The sequence below is a fragment of the Typopeltis vanoorti genome, chromosome 13 (genome assembly GCF_054136105.1).
Source record: "Typopeltis vanoorti isolate ZY-2024b chromosome 13, IOZ_Tvanoo_1.0, whole genome shotgun sequence".
Taxonomy (NCBI): domain Eukaryota; kingdom Metazoa; phylum Arthropoda; class Arachnida; order Uropygi; family Thelyphonidae; genus Typopeltis; species Typopeltis vanoorti.
The window spans coordinates 85,749,686-85,771,318 of record NC_143561.1 but is presented as its reverse complement, the minus strand read 5'-3'; the positions used below and the strand labels follow the sequence as shown (position 1 = coordinate 85,771,318).

General features: G+C 36.3%; 1 protein-coding gene across 2 annotated transcripts in view; it reads right to left on the bottom strand.

Annotated features, from left to right (window-relative positions):
• Positions 1-21,633, bottom strand: part of LOC150100331 (uncharacterized) — a 154,848-nt gene that overhangs the window by 85,894 nt on the left and 47,321 nt on the right. For both annotated transcript variants that reach the window (XM_090402836.1, XM_090402835.1), the window contains exon 3: positions 500-568. In XM_090402836.1, the coding sequence (XP_090258962.1) occupies positions 500-568 (69 nt within the window). The remainder of the gene's footprint in view (positions 1-499; positions 569-21,633) is intronic.

Sequence of the window (21,633 nt, the reverse complement as noted above, 5' to 3'; positions counted from 1 at the left end):
ATTACATTGCTTATGTATTTCTTTTGAAACTGATTCTCCCCCATATTTTAGCATCTCGCCTATTATGTTGCATTTCCAGGACTCTTGTTGTTCTTGAGATGTTTTATAGCCTTATTCACCTCCTCTTCCAAGATGTCATTTTCAAAGATCTCTGCTAGTGGAGAGATTGCTTTTAGTTCTTTGATTACTTCTGTTGCAGTATCATTTAGTTGATTTTTATAAAGTTCGCTGCAATATCTTGTCCATCTGTGTATGATTTCTGTTTTTTCCATCAATACTTTACCATTTTCATCTTTGACTGCTACTGATCTTGTTTGCCACTTCCTATTCTTTCATAAAATAAGTTATATTGTGACTTCAAATTGAAACTAGAATAACAGAATATCACCTTCTTATTTGATATTTCTATTACTGATGAAATGAATAACATCTTTATTACTAACACATTAAAATTTAAATAGAACTGAAAAAAGTAATGTAAAAAAAAAAGTTTTTTTACCCTATAAGATTCCAAAGCTCGTGAATAATGTTCAGTGTGAAATTCAGCTTCTGCTTTACGATAATATCCCTATGTAAAAAAATAAAATAAAATATATATATATAAGCATGATTTTACAGGAATAAAAAGACATATAGTTGCCCCTCCCTTTATTAAAAATCAAAATTTAGAACTTAACAACTCTTTTAGCTTATTAAATATATCACATTACTATAACTGATCTTTTCCCAGAAATGAAAATTTTATCTAGCAGATATTCTGTAACTCAAATGGTACAGAGTTTGTCTTATCAAAGTAAAATAAATCTAAATACTTTGATCTTATTCTCAAATTTTGTATAATATGGAATGAAGGTGTTCATGGTGATTATCACCTGACTTTCATGGTTCCCAAGACATTCAAAGGCAGGACAACCAGTCATTATTACTAAATAGTCAGACTTATCCTTAATTCCTCATTTAACTTTATTTATTCTTTGTTTACCATAATCAAATTAGCACAAATGAGTGCAGGTTGAGTAATTATTGTGGGTGGGGACTTGAACTACGAGAACACACACTGGGAGGAGGAAAGATCACATAGTGGGAATTAAATGAATTTATTGCCCTACTAAAGTTAACTACTTGAGATTGCTGAAGCTGATCACAGGATCAGAAGATCTGTCCATAACCAATGTAGCCACACTACCTTTAACTGGGGAAAGAGACCATGGAGCTCTGACTTGGGAAAGTTGCCTAACATGTGGAATTTTCAGTTAAGAAGGGATATATCTTAAGCTACAGCAGGTGATTATGATAAAGCTTGACATAGTGCCATAGCACATGAAACTTGTAGAAAAGGATGTTAGCAGTGCATGAAAGATGGGTGAAAGGATATCTGAAGGAAGGAAGTAATATCAGATTGGAGTTGGATGAACATTAAGCTGCAAAAAACTAAAATCAGTGTGTTGAGATTAAGTACTGTGCAGAATTCATGTTGGAGGTTTAATGGAATAATTATCAGCACTGAGAAAGGATTAAAAATAATTTGAATACTTCCAATATTTCGTATCTGTCACAGAGACATCTTCAGGGATTACAAAAAACTTTTTGTAACAACACACACACACAAAAGCAATACAGTAGTGAGTGAAACTAAAGTCCTATCTAGGTGGTGCACCCTCTACGGGCATTTGCAGGTGGCCTAGGATGTAAAGAGGGATCTCGGATAATTAATGCTTCCCAAATTTTGGGAAGTTTAATGCAACTGTATTTGTTTAAATTAGGTTGATTCCTGAGTGCCGATGCAGATTCAAAAAAAAACAGTCTTTCTCTTTTGAATTTACTATGGTGGAGCATGGTCGTTTTTTTCCAGGAGATCCTGTGGGGAGTATCCAAAACATGGTCTGCAAGGCCAGATTGACCATAATCGTGTTTGCAGATGTAAGATGTGTTCTTCTTACCAGATTGATGCTGACCTGCCTGTCTGTCCAAAGTAAGCCAGTTTACAGGCACAAGGTACTCTATATACTCCAGGCACTGGGAGAGGAGGAAGCTGGTCTTTGGTGGAACGGATAAGGGTAGCAAGTTTACGGAAGGGCTTAAAAGCTGTATGGAGGTTGTACTTTTTTAATGATCTGGCTATTTTTTCTGATGTACTACGGATGTAAGGTATGGTGATGGCATTTCTGTAGTCCTTCTGAAGAGGTGGTTGGGGAATGGGGAAGGATTTCATTATTTTTTTAATCCTGTAGTCATTGTAGCAATTGGAAAGGAAGGTGTTGTGTATGTGTGTGAGTTCAGTTGAAAGGGCAGTTTCACTGGAACAAAGATTGTGGGGTCTATTGGTTAGAGTTTTAATAATGCCATATTGCTGAGAGGGTTGGTGATGGGAAAGTTTGTAAATGTATCTGCCTGTATGAGTAGGTTTTCTATACATACAGCTTTTAAAGGGACTAAGGTACAAATTATAGACCAATCAATATCTTGGAAGTGGTTATAACAGTATTGGAAAAATTGGTCAAAGAACAGAATCCTGAATGGGGTTTGATAAGCATATGGTACTCTATGAGAGAGAAGCATGACTTTACAAAGAGGTCATGCCTTAGTAATTTACTGACTTTTAATTATAAAGTGATGATGAGTTGGATAAAGAGAATGACTATATAATGATACTGCATGATTTTACAAAGGCATTTGACAAAAAAACTGCATGCAAACTCTGTCACATAAACTGGAACAATAGGAATGGATATAAAACTGATGGCAAAATGGATGCAAGGATGACTGATGGACAGATACTTGTGAGAAGTATATGCAGGAGCAGAATCCAGGAAAAAGGAAGGTGGCCAGTGGAGTGCAGCAAGACTCGGTGCTTGGACTGCTGCTGTTTAATTTATATACAGTCGGGTCTCTTTTTATGCGGTAGATACGTTCTACAGAAAACCACATATAAAAAATCGCACAAAAAGACCTAACTTACATTGAAAAATTAAGGATATGTTCCATACTTTTCTAAAACCGAAGCAATTAATTAAAATAAACCTAAAATCGCATAAAAAAGTTTATAAAAATTCAGGAAATTAAGAATTTTAGGAAGTTTGTTTTAAAGCTTTATTCATTTAATTTTATTGAAAAGTAACAACTTTTTTTTTACATTTTGTCATCAGAATTATCATCGCTATTAGACAAGATTCATCAACGTTTGCAAACTGGTGCGAAATCACTTTCATCACCAGAAGAGAGAGATAGTCAGCGCATCAGATCTGTATGGTAAAGGCAATGGTTCTTCACAAACAGAATTATCTTCACCCTCGTTCTGTGCTGATTTTTTTTTCTTCTGACAATGTAATCAGTGATTAAACTTTGCAATGATGATTTTACTATTTTTTATACAGCTTGTGATATCCACACATACAGTTCTTCAGCTCACATTGGAATTTAAAGGCTTGTTCAGAATTTGTGTGTCATTAACAAGAAAATGATTTTCCAATTTATTGCACAGTTCAAGACCTTCTCGAATTATATATTTTGAAAGAAAGGCTTCTCGAATTATATTTGCAGTGAGGGGAGACAGGTTTTTCTTCCACTTCACTACCGTTTTCTGGATCTTCAACGATATCTAAAGTTAATCGATATCCAATAATATCATCATCACTTAAGGCATTATCCACAAGCAATTCTTCTACATCATTCTGGCTAAATGTATCAAAACCTTCTCCACCAATTTCCTGTGCCAAAGTAATGATTTCATCTGATAATGTAGATGTATGCAACACATCCAGGCCAAGCTGCTTTCCAGCAGGCATTTATAGTTTGTGATCTTATTTCAGTGATAGCAAATGCAACATAATTTAAGCAGTCCAAAATAGAAATTTTTTTCCAAACATCAGTTACTGTTAATGATTCACTTTCTAGTTTATCTAATATAAATTGAAAAGTGTGCTTAATGTAATATCTTTTAAAAGTACCAATTATGTCTTGATCTAATGGCTGATTAATGCTTGTTGTATTGGATGGAAAAAACACTACCTGCACATTTGGATGTTCTAAATGCGAATGACTTGGTGTGCATTGTCAACATTTAATAACTTTAAAATCGAGAGCTTTCTGCTATATACATGTTTCCACTTCTGGTACAGAGTAATTATTGAACAATTCAGTAAATACAGAAGTTGTTACCCAGGTTTTGTATTATCCATCCAATGTAATGGTAGCTGTTTTAGATCTTTGCCTTTTAGAGCACGTGGTCTTAGAGATCGATTTACTAGGAGAGGTTTCAACATTCGATTTCCTGATGCATTGCTACAAAGTAACAACATTACTCGATCTTTGCTTGCTTTAAATCCACTTGCTTTTTTCTCAGACTTTGCGATGTAAGTTCGACCAGGCATTTTCTTCCAAAACAATCCTGTTTCGTCAGCATTAAACACTTGATCGGGACAATATCCACCATCTTCAATAATTTTGGCTAACTTCTCTTGAAAATTTTTGGCTGCTTCTTCATCTGCTGCTGCAACCTTGCCTGTAATCTTCACGCTATGACGTGCATTCCTTTTTAAAAACCCGGTTAACCATCCTTTGCTAGCCGAAAATTCTTTATCAGCCTGGGAAGCAGAAGTAGATGGCTCCAATTGCTTCATCTGTTCATAAAACCAAAGACCATTTTGTTCAATTAATTCATTCTTTTTAATTGCTCTTATAGTAGATTCGCCTAAATTAAAATGTTTACCAATTGCCGTAGATCCCTCTCCTTTTGCTAAGTGATCTAAAATTGCAATTTTCATTTCCAAAGAAATTGCTTTTCTTTGGTGCTTTTTTTTCTCCATTGGGCCAAATTAAATCTTTAAAATAAAAATTAGCAAAATTTAGACTTTCGATAATGAAAAGACAAACACTTACTCACATGAAAAATTAAAATTCACGGACACTCGCTGCTTACACATTACTCGCGAACACAGTGTTCATTATGTACAATGGTACATAAGTTTTGAAATTATGCACTCCATAACTTCAAATCCACATAAAAAGAAACCCAAGTGTACATATATGATACACGAAATAATTTAAAAGGAAATATTCAGTTGTTTGCTAATGATGCAAAACTGGATAGCATAATATTTAATCAAGGATAGCATAATATTTAATGCAGAGTTTGTGGGATGATTTAAATAGGCTGACAGTATGGGCAAAAGATAACAGATACCAGTTTAATGTGGCATCCATTATCTTTTGCCTATACTGTAAAGTTATGCATTCTGGAGGAAAATATTATAAGCTGTGTACCACACTGATGGAACTGTGTACTCCAGGAAGCAGATTTGGGGGGTGCTGGTGGATAGGGAGTTAAAGCTCAGAGGATATGCTGCAAAGGCAACCAAATGAACTCATAGGATTATTTGGCTATTGAAGAACACATTAACAAGCAGAAATAAAGATTATGATGCTTTGACAGTCATATCAGGATTGCCATGCAGAGATCTCATTGCTGGATTTCTTAGGGAGGGCTGAGGAAGTTGTGGAGAAGATCATCCAGAGGCAAGTTATCAAAATGGTGAGTGGCTTGTAGAATACTCACTATGATAATAGACTGTGGTTTATGGTTGAAGTTAGTGGATTGGCAGAAAATTGAGCATATGACAGAAGTATTTAAATTACTAAAAGGGGTTTTAGAGGACTGATGCATTAGAAAATTTTCAGCATTTGGCTTGGGAGAAGAACAATGGGTCATCCCTGGAAATTAACAGTGCTGTTAGAAAGAACGTGAGAACTAGATTTTTTTCTTGGAGAGTAGTGAATGAGTAGAATAGGTTTCTGATGTCAGTTGTGAGTGTTTCATCAGTCAATGCATTCAAGGAAAGTACAAATACATACTGTGTGGATAGTATGGGTGTCTTATGATGAGTTGTGTTGGAATCCATGAAGGTTCCCATGCAATAATAACTTTATTCAAACTTTCATGAAGATCCTCCTTTTCTCCCACAATCCTACAGAACAGGTTTGCTGTATCTATTAGAATGATTAACTTATGTAGCTTCTTTTCCTCCTATTAAATTCCCTATTTCCTATCGTGTCATGCTCAGTTGCCTATCACAACAAAGAGCTTTGCCTCTTTGAAACCCAATTTAATGCTTTGATGGAGCAGTTCATCCTATTTTCATAGTGTATAGTATTTACTCCTATATAACTCACATTTTTTCCTGCAAAAGTAAAGTTAAAAAATCGTGGACCGAGATATATGCAAAGATTTTCAGAAATTAAAAGTTTTTCAGGAAAAAACTAAATTAACATTTATAATTAAATCCTCAGTATTTATTATACTTTATAATTGCTCACATTTATAAAATGAATGCATTTAAATTTTAATTATCAATGTTATTTATGCAATCAGCCAATCACCTTCATCAAGCGACAATGCTTCTGTAATTAAATTAATTATTTCTAGCAAAATCACGTTCCAAGCTCTCAAAATCCAGTTGCACAACAGTTCTAATGATGGTCTCTTAATGTTAATCCACTCCCGTGCAATCCAAGATCAAGTAGAAGTCAATACTCTCACTCCCACATTTCCTCTACTGGTTGCTTCCATCTCTATGCATATGACTGGTGCAGTATTAACAAAAGATCGTGCAACTCAACGACAAAGGCAAGCTGATGATTGTTGAGTTGAAAAGCTGATTCTCTTCAACTGAATTCCAAAATATCTGAAACTGCCATAACAACATTCAAAATTCCATGTGCAAACTACTTGCAAAACTTTTTAATTTCTTTTTTTCATAAAGTAAAATCATGGGTGCAAGATATACACGAGGACAAATTATATTCGAATAATTAAGGTATTTGATGGAAGTTTTTTTCACCTGGCTATGTTACCAATTATATATTTGGTTTAATCCTTTATCCAAATGTAAGCAAACAAAGTTTGCGCCAGAAGTATTTTCAGAACTGGGGCAACTCGTGGTAAAGGTGGAGTAAGTTCTGATCACTTACCTTAGTATCTCCCATAATGCAAAACACATCTCCTTGCAGACATTCAACCTTTATTGAAAGTGTTGTTTAAGTAAAGACCTTTAGTGCTGTTTAAGTAAAGACCTCTCTAAAAATTAGGCAGTTCCCCAGACCACTCCCTACGAGTGACCAAAGGACCATCCAACTGAGTGTTGTTCCACTCAGTGACAGGCTCACCCCGTCACAGAGAAGAACTTCTCAGCATTGGCTCTACCTAGTGACAGGCTCACCCCACCACTGGACAGAGCCATAATCTCAGCAATGGCCCCACTCATGGCTTACACTTGGATAAAGGATTAAACCAAATATATAATTGGTAACATAGCCAAGTGAAAAAGCTTCCATCAACTACCTCTAATCCAGAGAATTTTAATAATAAGGTGTTGACACCTGTTGGCAACTGGTATATGGTGATATGCCTTCTGCATTATTTGATACTAAGGTGGTGATACTTCCACCTTAGTATCACCACCTCTGGCTCTCTGGCTCCCACTGATGAGAACTCAATAAAGGTCGAAACCGGTCTGGGTAGTGACCCTTCCCTTAATGCATAGTAGTTCATTATTAAAAATAACGTTAAAGGCAAAAGTGTAAGGATGAGGAGAGCAATCAGACTTATTAATGACCCATCTGTTACCAACTCACTCTCCCCACATTCGAACAGACAACTGGTCTCTATACTATTTATATTCTACAAATATTACCATGGAAAATGTTCAACTGAAATAGCATCAATAATTCCCCCACTAAATACTAAGCCTGCTAGAACACATATAGCTGCTACTCAACATCATTCACAGTGCACCTTGAAACCCACAGAAGTTTCTTCTCCTCCTCCTTCATCCCTGCAACTGCTGTACTATGGAACAGTCTTCCCCTTGCTGTGTTCCCCAAGGAATACAATATATAGTCATTTAAATCAAATGTGAACAAGTACCTTCTTTCCCAGCCCACCACCCATACACGGTACTAATGCACTATAGGTTGATCACCCAACCTCTGGGGGTTCAACATAAAAAAATAAAAAAAGGAGACTGCTTTTTTTCACGCCTATTGTGCATGTGCATTTCTCACGTAATAAATTCATGAACAATAATTTAAACTTTTGGATGATTAATATTAGTATTCAGAAAGAGTTATATACTTTTAAATTATCAACTCAATCTATGCATTACTGAAGGAAGAATAAATATTATATAAACAAACTTTTATTATTATTATTATTTGACACCTACAGGGAGTCCAAGGACTCATTGAGGGAGGGAACCTGCTCTATAAGTCCATCTCCATCATTCAATCACCAACTGACTGCAACTACACCAGCACCATCTACCACCGCTGGAATTTCCACAGACAATCACAAACATCCATGCCCATGGTGAGATTCAAACCCGCAGCCTTTTGGCTGGAGAGTGGATACACTATCCACTCGCCCAACCAAGCTGGCTTTTAAATTTTTTTAATTTAATTTATAAATTTTTATAATTTAATTTTTTAAATTTTAAGTTTTATATACAGAGTTAACCTCTATATATAAAATGGGGTAGGTTTATACTCCATATATAAAATTGAGTATAAAAATTCAATGTAAGTCTGACTCCATCCACCAAGTCATCCACTATGGTAATATCAATTGTAAAAGCTATTGTCCATAACTTTCATCCAATCCTGCTTCCACCACTTTTGCACTTGGATGGTTTAATGGCATTGTTATTAATGAAAAAAACTAACTCCTGGAATATTCTTGCATCAACAATCTTCGTAAATATCTTCCTACCATTAAAACCATGCAACACTCAAAGTCTCTAATGAATTTTTAGCAGAAACTGCTTAAGAATTTTGTCCAAACTGGATACCAAACCATTTCCTTGTTCAGGAGTATTGTTCTGAAGGCTTGTGCTCCAGAGTTAATTCCCCCTATTCTATGTTGTCCCTTCTGAGAAGGATGACAAATCTTTACCATCAATTTATCATCTACTTTTATTCAAAAACTTCTAAAGTAATGGAATGGGCTGTCTTCTGATTTCTGGATGCTAAGGAAGATAATAAAAGTGTTTTGTTATTCTTTCCTATGCACACACTAGTATTTATCTGGCAGCTTAGAAATTAGCTCGTATTCACTTAATTCCTAAGAAGGGCAAGAAGTCTTTATCACTGATTTCTCCAACTTCTGAGACATGACTTCACCATTGCCTTAAAGTCTCTCAATTGATAAATGGTTGTCAATATGGTCACCAATGTCAATTAACAGACAGTTTTCTTGTTTATGTCAGCTATTGGCATAGTAAGCGTCCATCTATAGTCTCTTCTGATTTCTGCAACCGGGTTAACAGCTCTGTTTGGATACCATTATAAGTGATGCTAGATGGATTTTTATCTTCAAACTTTGCAACTAATGCTAGATTTATTCTTTCTGTTCATTCATCTACTCTCTTCCATCTCTATATCAACAACTTTCCTCAGTTGGCTGTAAATCTGCTGATGAGAGTATACTGCACTCCCCATTCTCATTTGATAAATCTAGTACAACACAAATCAATAAAACTTCCAGATGGTTAACTTATATAAATGGTAATTAGCTTACGGAGTTAACAATGCATATAAAGTATATTAATTAAAGGCAACTTTAATGAATAACTTCCATATTTCAACAACGTCACGTTGCCATCTTCAGGAACATAAAAATATAGTATGTGCACGCAGGCACTAACAAAAGCAAATGAGGAAGAAAGTAAGAAACTAATATTGTTCCTAGAGTCCTAATGGTGCCCTCTGGCAGGCTAAATTGGTTGTCTTGGTCGTTGGGCTAAAGTTCTCATAATGTAAGTCTCCCAAATTTGGGGTAGTTTCATGCACCCAAATTTGTTGAGGTTTGGAACATTTTTTAGAGCTGCTGATGGTTCCTTGAATAATCTTTTGTACTTAAACTTGATGCAGTGTATTATTTTAGTTTTCTTCCAACGAATTCTATGGTGGGTATATAAGGCATGGTCTGCCAGCCCAGAGAAGCTGTACTGTATTTATAACCCCATGACCGGATGTAGTCTTTGTGTTCTGAAATCCTGATATTTGCTGTCCTGCCTGTTTGGCCAAAGTAGGACAATTTGCAGTTGCAAAGAACCTGGTATACACCAGGTAGGTCTAGGGGAAGTAGTTGGTCTTTGGTAGAGCAGATAAGGGATGCCAACTTTTTATATGGTCTGTAACAAGAAGTAAGGTCATATTTTTTGAGGATATTGGTTATTTTCCCAGAGGTGCCCTGGATGTAGGGGATGGTGATAGATTTGGTGTAATCTTTATTGTGGAGGGGGGGTTGTGGTTTACTGGTGTTAGTATTTTTTGAATTTTTGGAGGGTTATAGCCATTGGCTAAGAAAGTGTTGAGGATGTGGTTTAGTTCAGTGGTTAGGGCCTTGTCATCTGAGCAGATTAATTTTGCCCAGTTACATAGTGTTTTTATAACCCCATATTGTTGTGAGGGGGGGGGGAAATTGCTGGTGAATGTATCTTCCAGTATGGGTGGGTTTTCTGTAAACAGAGAAAACCAAAGATCCATCAAGCTGGCGAGTGATTAAAGTGTCTAGGAAGGGGAGGGTGTTGTTTTCCTCTTTTTCTAAGGTGAACTGGACTCTGGGGTGTTGGTTGTTTAAGTATGTTAGGAGGGAGTAGAGTGTATCTGAGCCATGTGGCCAAATAGTGAACACATCAACCACATATCGAAGCCAAATAGTGGATTTTTGTGGGGGAGAGTTTAAGGCTTTCTCTTCAAAGGTCTCCATAAAGAAATCTGCCAAGGGTGGGGAAAGTGGTGAACCCATGGATGTCCCCTCTATCTGTTTGTAGAATTTTCCTTGCCAAACGAAATAGCCTGAGTTCATTGTGAACTGAAATAGGGCTGAGATATCGGGAGGAAACTTGGCTTGGATGAGCTCTAGGTGTCAGTATGATGGAGTGAGAGGTTTTCTATACTGGCTTTAAAGCAGGCTGAGTTTTTTATGTGTGATGGTGTGTTGCCAGTATAGTGTGTGAGCATTTTGGCTAAATGTTTGGCTAATTTATATGTGGGGGAATAAATGCCATCCACTACGGGACGTAATGGCACATTTTGTTTATGTATTTTTGGGAGTCCATATAATTGGGGGGGGGGGTCTAGAGTTATAAGGTTTTAGGCCAAGAAGTGACTTTCCTAAGAAGTCTGTGGAGATTTCTAATCTGAGAGCTGGTAGGATTATATTCAATAGGGAGGTAAGTAGTACGGTCTAGTACTAAAGCATTAAGCTTACCTTTGTAGTCCTTTTGATTGAGCACCACAGTGGAGTTTCCCTTATCCGCTTTGGTGATTGCTATTTTTTTGTTTTTCTTCATTTCTAGTAGGGCTGCATATTCGTCTTTGGATAAGTTGGTTTTTGGAGGTTTTGCTTTGGTGAGAACACAGGCTACATCCAGTCTGACGTTGTTGGCGATATGGTTAGGAAGGTTGCGAATCCCACATTCTATTTGGATCATGATTTCCTCGGCAGGTATTCTTTTAGGAGCTAGGGTGAAATTGTGGCAACGTGAAAGTGTTGTGAGTGCTTCAGGCTTTAAAACGATAGACGAGAGGTTGACTACAGTGTTGAGTGGTGGCTGTGGTAAGGAAGTAGAATTCTTTATCAGGGTTTTCGTATTTTTTCAAACGCCGACTACGTATTTTTTTGAATTCTTTTCTTGCCGAAGCACATGAGACGTCATAAAGAATCGTCCAAAGATCATGGCCAAGCGTATCTGAAAGCTCTTCCTCTAGCGCCCGTAAGGATTTGTTTTCGTCGGCAAGGAGAACACGCGGCACGGTAATTTGTTCGCTTAATAGGGCGAAGCTAGTGCGATTATAACGCAGAGCTTTCTGTGGAGTAAACTGGTGCTTCAATTTAACACAATTAGGGATTACTTTGTTATCCCGGCAGCGTTTTAGGAATGTCAGTCGAGACAACTAAATCGTCCATTACGTCCCATAGCGGATGGCATTGATTCCCCCACATATACTAGCAACACACCATCACACATAAAAAACTCAGCCCACTTTAAAGCCAGTATAGAAAACCTCTCACTCCAACACAATGACATAACGGTCAGTTTTGACGTCTCCTCCTTATTCACTAATGTCCCACTCAAAGAAACCCTAGAGCTCATCCAAGTCAAGTTTCTTCCCAATATCTCAGCCCTATTTCAGTTCACAATGAACTCAGGCTATTTCATTTGGCAAGGAAAATTCTACAAACAGATAGAGGGGACATCCATGGGTTCACCACTTTCCCCACCTTTGGCCAATATCTTTATGGAGACCTTTGAAGAGAAAGCCTTAAACTTCGCCCCACAAAATCCCACTATTTGGCTCTGATACGTGGATGATATGTTCGCTATTTGGCCACATGGCTCAGATACACTCCACTCCTTCCTAACACACTTAAACAACCAACACCACCCCAGAGTCCAGTTCACCTTAGAAAAAGAGGAAAACAACACCCTCCCCTTCCTAGACACTTTAATCACTCGCCAGCTTGATGGATCTTTGGTTTTCTCTGTTTACAGAAAACCCACTCATACTGGCAGATACATTCACTAGCAATCCCCCCCCCCTCCTCTCACAACAATATGGGGTTATAAAAACACTATATAACAGGGCAAAATTAATCTGCTCAGATAACAAGGGCCCTAACCACTGAACTAAACCACATTCTCAACACTTTCTTAGCCAATGGCTATAACCCCCCCAAAAATCCAAAAAATACTAAAACCAGTAAACCACAACCCCCCCTCTCCACAATAAAGATTACACGAAATCTATCACCATCCCCTACATCCAGGGCACCTCTGAGAAAATAACTAATATCCTCAAAAATTATGACCTTACTTCTTGTTACAGACCATATAAAAAGTTGGCATCCCTTATCCACTCTACCAAAGACCGACCACTTCCCCTAGACCTACCTGGTGTATACCAGGTCCCTTGCAGTCGCAAATTGTCCTACTGTGGCAAAACAGGCAGGACAGCAAATATCAGGATTTCAGAACACAAAGACTACATCTGGTTTCACCAGTACAGCCACTCTGGGCTGGCAGACCATGCCTTAGATACCCACCATAGAATTCGTTGGAAGAAAACTAAAATAATACACTGCAGCAAGTTTAAGTACAAAAGATTATTCAATGAACCATCAGTAGCTCTAAAAAACGTTCCAAACCTCAACAAATTTGGGTGCATGAAACTACCCCAAATTTGGGAGACTTACATTATGAGAACTTCAGCCCAACGGCCAAGACAACCAATTTAGCCTGCCAGAGGGCACCATTAGGACTTTACGAACAATATTAGTTTCTTGCATTCTTCCTCATTTGCTTTTGTTAGTGCCTGCATGCACATACCATATTTTTATGTTCCTGAAGATGGCAACGTGACATTGCCGAAATATAGAAGTTATTCATTAAAGTTGCCTTTAATTAATATACTTTATATGCATTGTTAATTCCGTAAGCTATGTATGACCAACCATGCATAGCTTACGGAATTAATTTACATAATTACCAGTTATGTATGACCAATGTATAAGCCTTGCTACTGGGTTAACTTATAAAGTTGATCCCCTGAACATTGAGATCTTCAAACTGTTATTCAGTGGGATTGATCATTTTAATTGCATTCAAATTAACTTTGCTAATTTCAGTGCAAATAAATCAATCCTATCTTATTCCTCATAAAAATGTTAACTCAGTCTTACTTTGGACAACATAAGATCTTTCTTCTTCAAATAATTCTAACTTCTAATTATGACGTAAACTTTCTATAAATATCACCTCCTCAGCATCCAAAAACATTAGGTTTTTACAGAAGGTTGCTTTACTTCTGAAGAACTATTAACTGAATACAAATAAAAAATCCACCCAACCAATGAATACTGCTCTAATATTTCAAGTGATGCACCTAGAGCTCTCTAAAGGTATTTCACTCAGTACAGAAGACAGAAAAATGAAGTTGGTTAATGATCCATTTCTCATTAATTCATTCCACTCTCTTTCTCACAGAAATGGCAGCAGCAATTCTCCCACTCTCCTCTTAAAGCAAGCCCAGTAACTATTCAACACTTGTTCTCAGTACACTGTAAAATCTCTCATGATATGTAACTTATTATGTTCACTTTTACATGTTTTTATAGGAGATTGCACTTAAAGAAATATCAAATTTTGTCTGTAATAATCTTGTATTAGTAATATTTAGTAATACCTTAAATATAGATCAATACATGACCATACATGGAAGTTTTGAGAGATGTGTGCATGCATACAACAGAAGTCCAGGCCTATATAAAGCAAGATGTCGAGAGGGACTTTCTCTTAGGATTCTAATTCTCCTCTTACCTGGGTCCGGTGCCATGTGAGGTCCGTTGTTGGTAATCGAAAGGGAAGTGCCATAGGTTCTTAGTTTTCCAAGTCTCCTACCTGGATCCACTACCATGAGAAGTACTGTATCGATCATCTCGCTAAGAAAGAGCTGCCGCCATGTTAAGGGTCCTAAAAGGCATAGAATAATCAACGACACAGACAAATCAAAGAAGAAATTTGGCAGGAAATCAAGAAGAAGCCAGCAGAAGGACAAAAGGGAGCATGTTCATGTGAACGAAAGATTATGTAAAAGGCAGAGCTGAACGAGAATTGTAAGTACCTATATATGTATTTATATATGTCAGCCTGGTTAGCTGAGTGGTTAGTGTATCCACTCTCTAGTCAAAAGGCTACAGGTTCGAATCCCAACGTGGGCATGGATGTTTGTGATTGTGGTGATGAGTGGTAGATGGCATTGGTGTAGGTGCGGTTAGTTGTAGTTGGTGGATTTGAGTGGTGGAGACACAGAGCTGTAGAGTAGATGCCCTCCCTCGATGAGTTTTTGGACTCCCTGGAGGTGTCACGTAATAATAATAATAATAATAATAATAATAATAATAATAATAATGTGATAATTTCAAACAAGAATGTACGTCAATGTTAAAGATACCAAGCTATTTTAAACCTAGTTTTACTCCATTTCCCAAGTAAGCAAACAGACAAACAAGTCAAGTTTGCACCTGCAAGTGTTGCAAGTCTAGCTGACCTTGACTTGTTTGTCTGTTTGCTTACTTGGGAAATGGAGTAAAACTAGGTTTAAAAGAGCTTGGTATCTTTAACATTTATTATACCCTAGGTAAAATACTTTCTACAAAAATGTACATCAAGTTGTCTCTTTATGGGTACAATAAGATAATGTAAATTGATGTTGAATTAAGCTTACTCAAGGTATGCTTTATTGTCAGTTTGTGTATATGTGATGGGTGGATATTCTAGATTGTGAATTAGCTTTAAAGGAAGAAAATTAGAACTAAGTTTGAATTAAGAAGAATTGAAAATAAAGAATTGTAATGCAGTTGTATATATATATATGTTAATGTGAATCAAACTGTAAATATTCCTTTTTGATTTAATTAAATGGTTTGCAAACAACATATTGGACTGATTCTGTCAATGCACACTATCCTGAAAATTTCAAACCTGCATAAGATAAAAGTTTATGTGATCAATAATTAAGCCACATCTAATTAAAGGTAAAGATTAATATAAGTGGGGAGAATGCTAACAATATCTGCTTTTTTGTCCTTAGTTTAAAATCTTATAATCTCGCACTTAATATACAGTCTAACTGGTGAAGTCATAAAACAAATAAATTTGTTAGGCTATAGAGTGTGAGAACATAGGATCCAGTAGAAATAAATAAATGGCAGCAGTCGCCATTTGCAACATCAAATGAACAAAAAAAAAAAAAAAAAAAAAAGACAAAGCAGGGTCGAGAAATATGTAATAGAAATACAGAACGTTTATAACGAAATGGTGCAGTCGAATAAAGTCCAATAAAGATGGAGAGTAAAATTAATATTGGATTGGGATAGTTTTGACATCACTATCAGTGTGTTGTGTAAAAGATTTGTGCTTCAAGTAATTATGGATACAGAAGGTGATTGTGATACTTTGGTAGATACTAATATAATGGGAGACAGAGTTCTTTAGAACTGTAAACCCTAATCTTGTAATTCCGACATTTTCAGAAGACCATGAAAATGTAGAGTCCTATAATCTCTTTCAGTTATTTCAGTTTTTCCACAAAATTAAAAATATTTTAATTTTTTGGAAAAACTGAAAGAGATAGGAAAATGGTCAGATTTTCACTTACTGATAATTCTTAGAAATAAATTACTGGATAAGGCTAAGACATTCTTAAATACTTCGCCTATCTTGCAAGATATGATAGATTATACTAAATTTAGAAGTACATTAATAGTGGAATATTCTAAAGTAAGGGATGTAAGTCCAAATTTGTGGAAATTGCATAAATGCATTCAGGGCAATAAAAGAAACCATTTTAGATTACGACAATAGATTATTAAGCATAGCCAATAAGTTAAGAGTCTCAAAAGACGAACGGTTGCACCTTGAATGGTCTATATTCCATCAGTTCAGAGTAGGCTTGAGGAAAGATTTGAAAGAGGTAGCCTACAAGAAAAAGGTTAAGAGTCTAGATCAATGTTACCAACTTGTTAGAGGATAGGAAAAAAGACTTGGAAACATCCATCAGTCCTCAAATCCCGTACAAGTGCATGCCTTAGAACAAAGTAGTGCCACTGAAAGTAACATGAACTGTAAAGTTAAAAATGAAATTCAGAAAAGTAAGTCAACCAAAAATGAAGGAAATAGTAAGAAATGTGTTGAAGATTTTGATTGTGACAGAGATGTTGGTTTATATGTTAATTCTAAAACTAAATCAGCAGACATTTCAGACTAGAATCACTAAGGTGTACATTAGGAGAGAAACAACAAAGACCGATACTAGAAGTGCAGAAGAGACTATTCAAAATGATAGGAGCTCGATTTAAATAATGACTCTTATAATACATCGGATAAATTGTCTAGTGAAACTACAAGAAGGGAAGTAATGAAAGAAAGAGTTCTGCCTAAATGCTACAACAAAATAGGGCATATAGCTAAGTATTGTTATAGACGGAAAAGGTTAGATTATAAGGAAAGAATTCTTGTGTAGAATTCTTGTGGAGGACATTATGTTGAAGGTTTAATGGATTTTTTACAACACTCAAAAAGAATTAAAATAAAATTTAATACTTCCTATATTTCGTCCTAGTCACTAGGACATCTACGGGGATTACAAAAACAATTAATGTAACATGCACACAAAAGCTTACAATACTAAGCCCAACCACGTGGGTGACACTAAAGTCCTATCTAGGTGGATAGAGGGCGCTCCACCTAGATAGGACTTTAGTGTCACCCACGTGGTTGGGCTTAGTATTGTAAGTTTTTGTGTGCATGTTACATTAATTGTTTTTGTAATCCCCGTAGATGTCCTAGTGACTAGAACGAAATATAGGAAGTATTAAATTCTATTTTAATTCATTTTGAGTGTTGTAAAAAATCCATTAAACCTCCAACATAATATAAGGAAAGAATGGGAATAAGGTATGACTCAAATATTGTGTTAGTAGATAGTAACTTACTGAATAATCAAACTAGGAGATTTAATTGCTACTTGTGTAGTCAGTAGTGTTGAAATAGCACATGAAAAGCCTTTAACAGTCATACAAGGTCTGACTGAGAATGTGCCTTCTGAGATTCTGTTGGATACAAGAGCAAATGTCTCAGTAATGTCTTGGTCACTCTATGACAATATTAGAAACTTAATTCCTGACGACATTGTTAATTTGAATTATCCTATCAAACTGACAGGAATCTCTGAAATTTCTACTACAAAGAAGATAAATGTATTGCTTAACATTCCATGTTTTCCCTTAAGCATTTCTCAGGAGTTGATTATTCTCCCTGAAACTTCAAATCCAAATGTTAGGTAATTCTTGGCTTGGATTTCTTAAGGAAATGTCAGTTTTCCTGTAACTTTTTTTTGGAGGACACAATTACACTCTGTGGGGTAAAACATAATCCAAATAAGCCCTCTAATCACACATCACAGAAATCTAATGAATGCTCTAAGGTAGAAAAGAAAAACGTTTTTGAAAAGGAAGCAATAAATAAATTTAAGAAGGAAGACCTGATAAGACTAAAAGAAGACTTGGTAGTGGTGCCATAAAATTGGAAAATTCAGTGGATGAAAATAGATTAATCAATACCTTCTTTGAGTCTGCATTCCAGTTGTTTCCTGATGTCCTCTCTGAAGAGCTCACAGAAATGCCCTGTACAAATCCAGACAAGCAGATTACTGGAAAATGAATTTTCTCCATGCAAGGTTGAAGAAATAGTAAATTATTTGGAAGGAACAAAGGTCTTCACTAAGCTGATTCTAAAGTCAGTCCTTCAAATCAGGCATTATTGAATTCAGTCCTTTCAGACATAGTAAGTGAAGTAAACTGTTTCCAGAACAAATTACTAGTACACTCTAAGGATCTAATATCCCATAGAAAAAAAAACTTACTAAAGGTTCTTTCTAGACTGGATGAAGAAAAGTTACCTCTGAATTATTCAAAATGTGAGTTCTTTCAAAAAGAGATTATGTTCATAGGTCATAAAGTTAATAATACAAATGTTGCCCAAATTAATTCTCAGAAGGAGGTCAAACAAATCCAAGATATCAAAATAGATGACGTAAATGAGACACCCAAGCAACAAAACTGGGGAAAGTCCAGCATGAATATAACACAGACTAAGCTTAATACCTATAAGACAAGAATAATTGTTAATAGGATTAGAAAAACAAATCGCCTTAATTCTAATAAGCTGACATCTTGTGAGATAAAAATTAATCCTATAGAGAGTTTGTTTATTTGTATGGGGTTTCCTCCATTCCCTGACCACCCCTTAGGACTGGTTGAACCCTCCTAATGAAGGATTAAGTACTATATTCTATGACTGTAGCCTGTGTGTACATGGGGCCGGTTTGCCTGCTTGCAGACAAACTAGGCCATGGCTGAGAAAGATCCTTAAGCTCCTCACATCGTTGATGGGAATCGAACCTAGGACAATCCTTCCCCAGGCATATGGTTGTGAAGCACATAGCCACTAGGCTAAGCGGATACTAAGTCTAATATTAAAAGTAGTGAAGGTCATCTCCTGAAGGCGTGGGAAAAAAGGAGAGAAAAAAAAAATTTTTTTGAGAACACCTTTCTCTTCATTCATTCCTTGCTGTCTTTTGGAAAACTTTCTTCTTATATATTTCCTAAATAATGCAATCTACACTATCTATAGTGCAATCTACAAATGTTAACAATCTCTCCTCAACTTTCTATCCATCCATAGTGTTCATGTATTACAGATTGAACACCCTATTGTGCATGCAATCATCAATAAAAAATAAATGAATGAAAAAGTTTGTTTGATTTCGTTTCATTCACTCAATCTTCAACACTCTCCAAATTCTAATAACTATTCTGATTGCTTTGATTTTTTTTTTTTTTTTCATGTCTCAATCTCAAATTTCTGCAGTCCAAATATCTCAGCAGGCCATTTAGTGAGGATGTTGGAGACTCAACTCAAACTGGCTTTCCTTCTCAAATTCCACTAATGAAGTTGGAAGGAATACTGTAGCATATATGATTGGCAAATGACCTAACACAAATTTCCCATCTACACACTAAAATATCATCCTCATCATCTTTGAAACATCTCTGATCTTCTCTTAACCAGTTCTCCTTCTAAGTATACACTGCAACCTCATCTAAGTTCCTTTACTATAAAACATACTTCACCCAAGATTCAGTCATATGTCCTTTAGCAAAATCATGCTGAAGATGATGATCTCAGTGACTTCTTTTCAAATTCAATTACTTTTTCTTTCCATTCTTCCAATCTACATAAATATCAGCTCTGATGAATTGGAACATGAAGACCTTCACCTCCAATTTCTCAAAATCCCTAACCAATATACAACTCTCTTGGAGAATCAATACAATATATTGAATCATTGTATTGTGTGTGCTTGCGTGTCAGGAAAAAAAATTCCATGCATCACTGTGGCTCAAAACCGAAGCTCCATCTTTACACTCTGCCTACAGTGCAGATCTTAACAACTGCCAAAAACCACCATCATCCAAATTTAATTTTGAAATGACTAAATGAAGGAAACTTGTTTCATGCTCAAACAGCAATTAAACTTTTGGATAGTTTGCCAGTGCCACTACACCCTTGACCTTCCATGCTTCCTGGTGCCACCACTTTCACATGTACCACTACAACATGATCCAAAGAAAAGTTACCTCTTGGCAACAATCCCCAGATGATGACTATGCAAATTACCTCCTGCAATACATTTAATTCCAAACTTGTGCACCAGAATTAATGCTCATTCTATATGGTCTTTATAATCTTACCTGCTTACCCAAAGGCATTGAAGAAGCTCTATATTCAGCCTATTCCAAAAATGGGAGGGATAAAAGTCAGCCATTAAGCTATAACCACACTTGCCTGAAATGCCACTTAAAAATTCATGGATAAGGTTATTGATAGCCAACTTCTTCCCCACCTAGAGGCCTAACAGTTAATTAGTTCACTAGCATATATACATTCTATCATTTTCAATTCAAAAAGGATATCACCTAGTCATCACCACTCGATTATGTACAAGCCGTGGAAAGATTTGAGAAAGCTTATGTCACTTGATCATTTCTGACATGAAGGTCTACTTACAAGGAGCCTGTGTAGATCAGTGGATGTGGCGTTTGCACACCACGGCGGTTGGCCGCACGAAGGAAGACTTGGTTTCGAGTCTAGTCGCGACTAGAGGAAATTTTTCTAAACCTTTTTTCGACCGGTTCCCGAGTTAGTTGATCTCTGGCACGGGCAAGCAGGTTTTTCCTCCCGGAAACTCGGGTTTTTCATCCTGTAAACTCAAGAAAATTGACCGTAGAACCCACATTATTTCAGACATTAAATATATTGTGTTAGAGTTAGGGACCACGAGATGGCGGCACATTTGAGCCGTCTCTCTTCACTGTGTACCGCTTAATTAGTGATAGCCTTGGGCCATCTATCTCTGATTGGTACCAGTGGAGATTGAACTGCCCACTCAGTCTTCAAAAGTTAGATAGGGCTAAATGGCCTCGCCTACTCCCCGTATACAGGAATAAAAAGGCGTTAGCTGATTTATTTATTTTTTTAAGGTCTACTTACCAAATGCCTCTTATGATCTGCCTTCTATTTTTTTTTTTTTTTAATTGGGTTGACAATTTCCTCTTTCTGGTCATTCACTGCATGCAATGATGGATGGCTACCTCTAATCAATTTCCAAGGTCAGGCATTTGATCTTTACAGTATTCTGAGTATTCCCATAGCTCTGCAATTTCAGCCACTCTCTTCCTCCTATATATATATATATATATAAATGATATTCTTGAACTGACAAATCCTATTCATAGTTTTGCAGATGGCAGTAGAATACTCCATTACTCTCTTCATTCAACAAAATTTGTGATGCGCGATCATTCCAAGCTTTAAGATCTTCCATAACCAATGCCTCAAACTTTGATCTCCTTGCCATTCTTTAGTGGGGTAAAACTTTGTGAACTTTGATGCTATGAAAATGTATTTGAGTGTCTTACTTCTCAAAAGAAGGATATCATTTCACTTCTTCTTT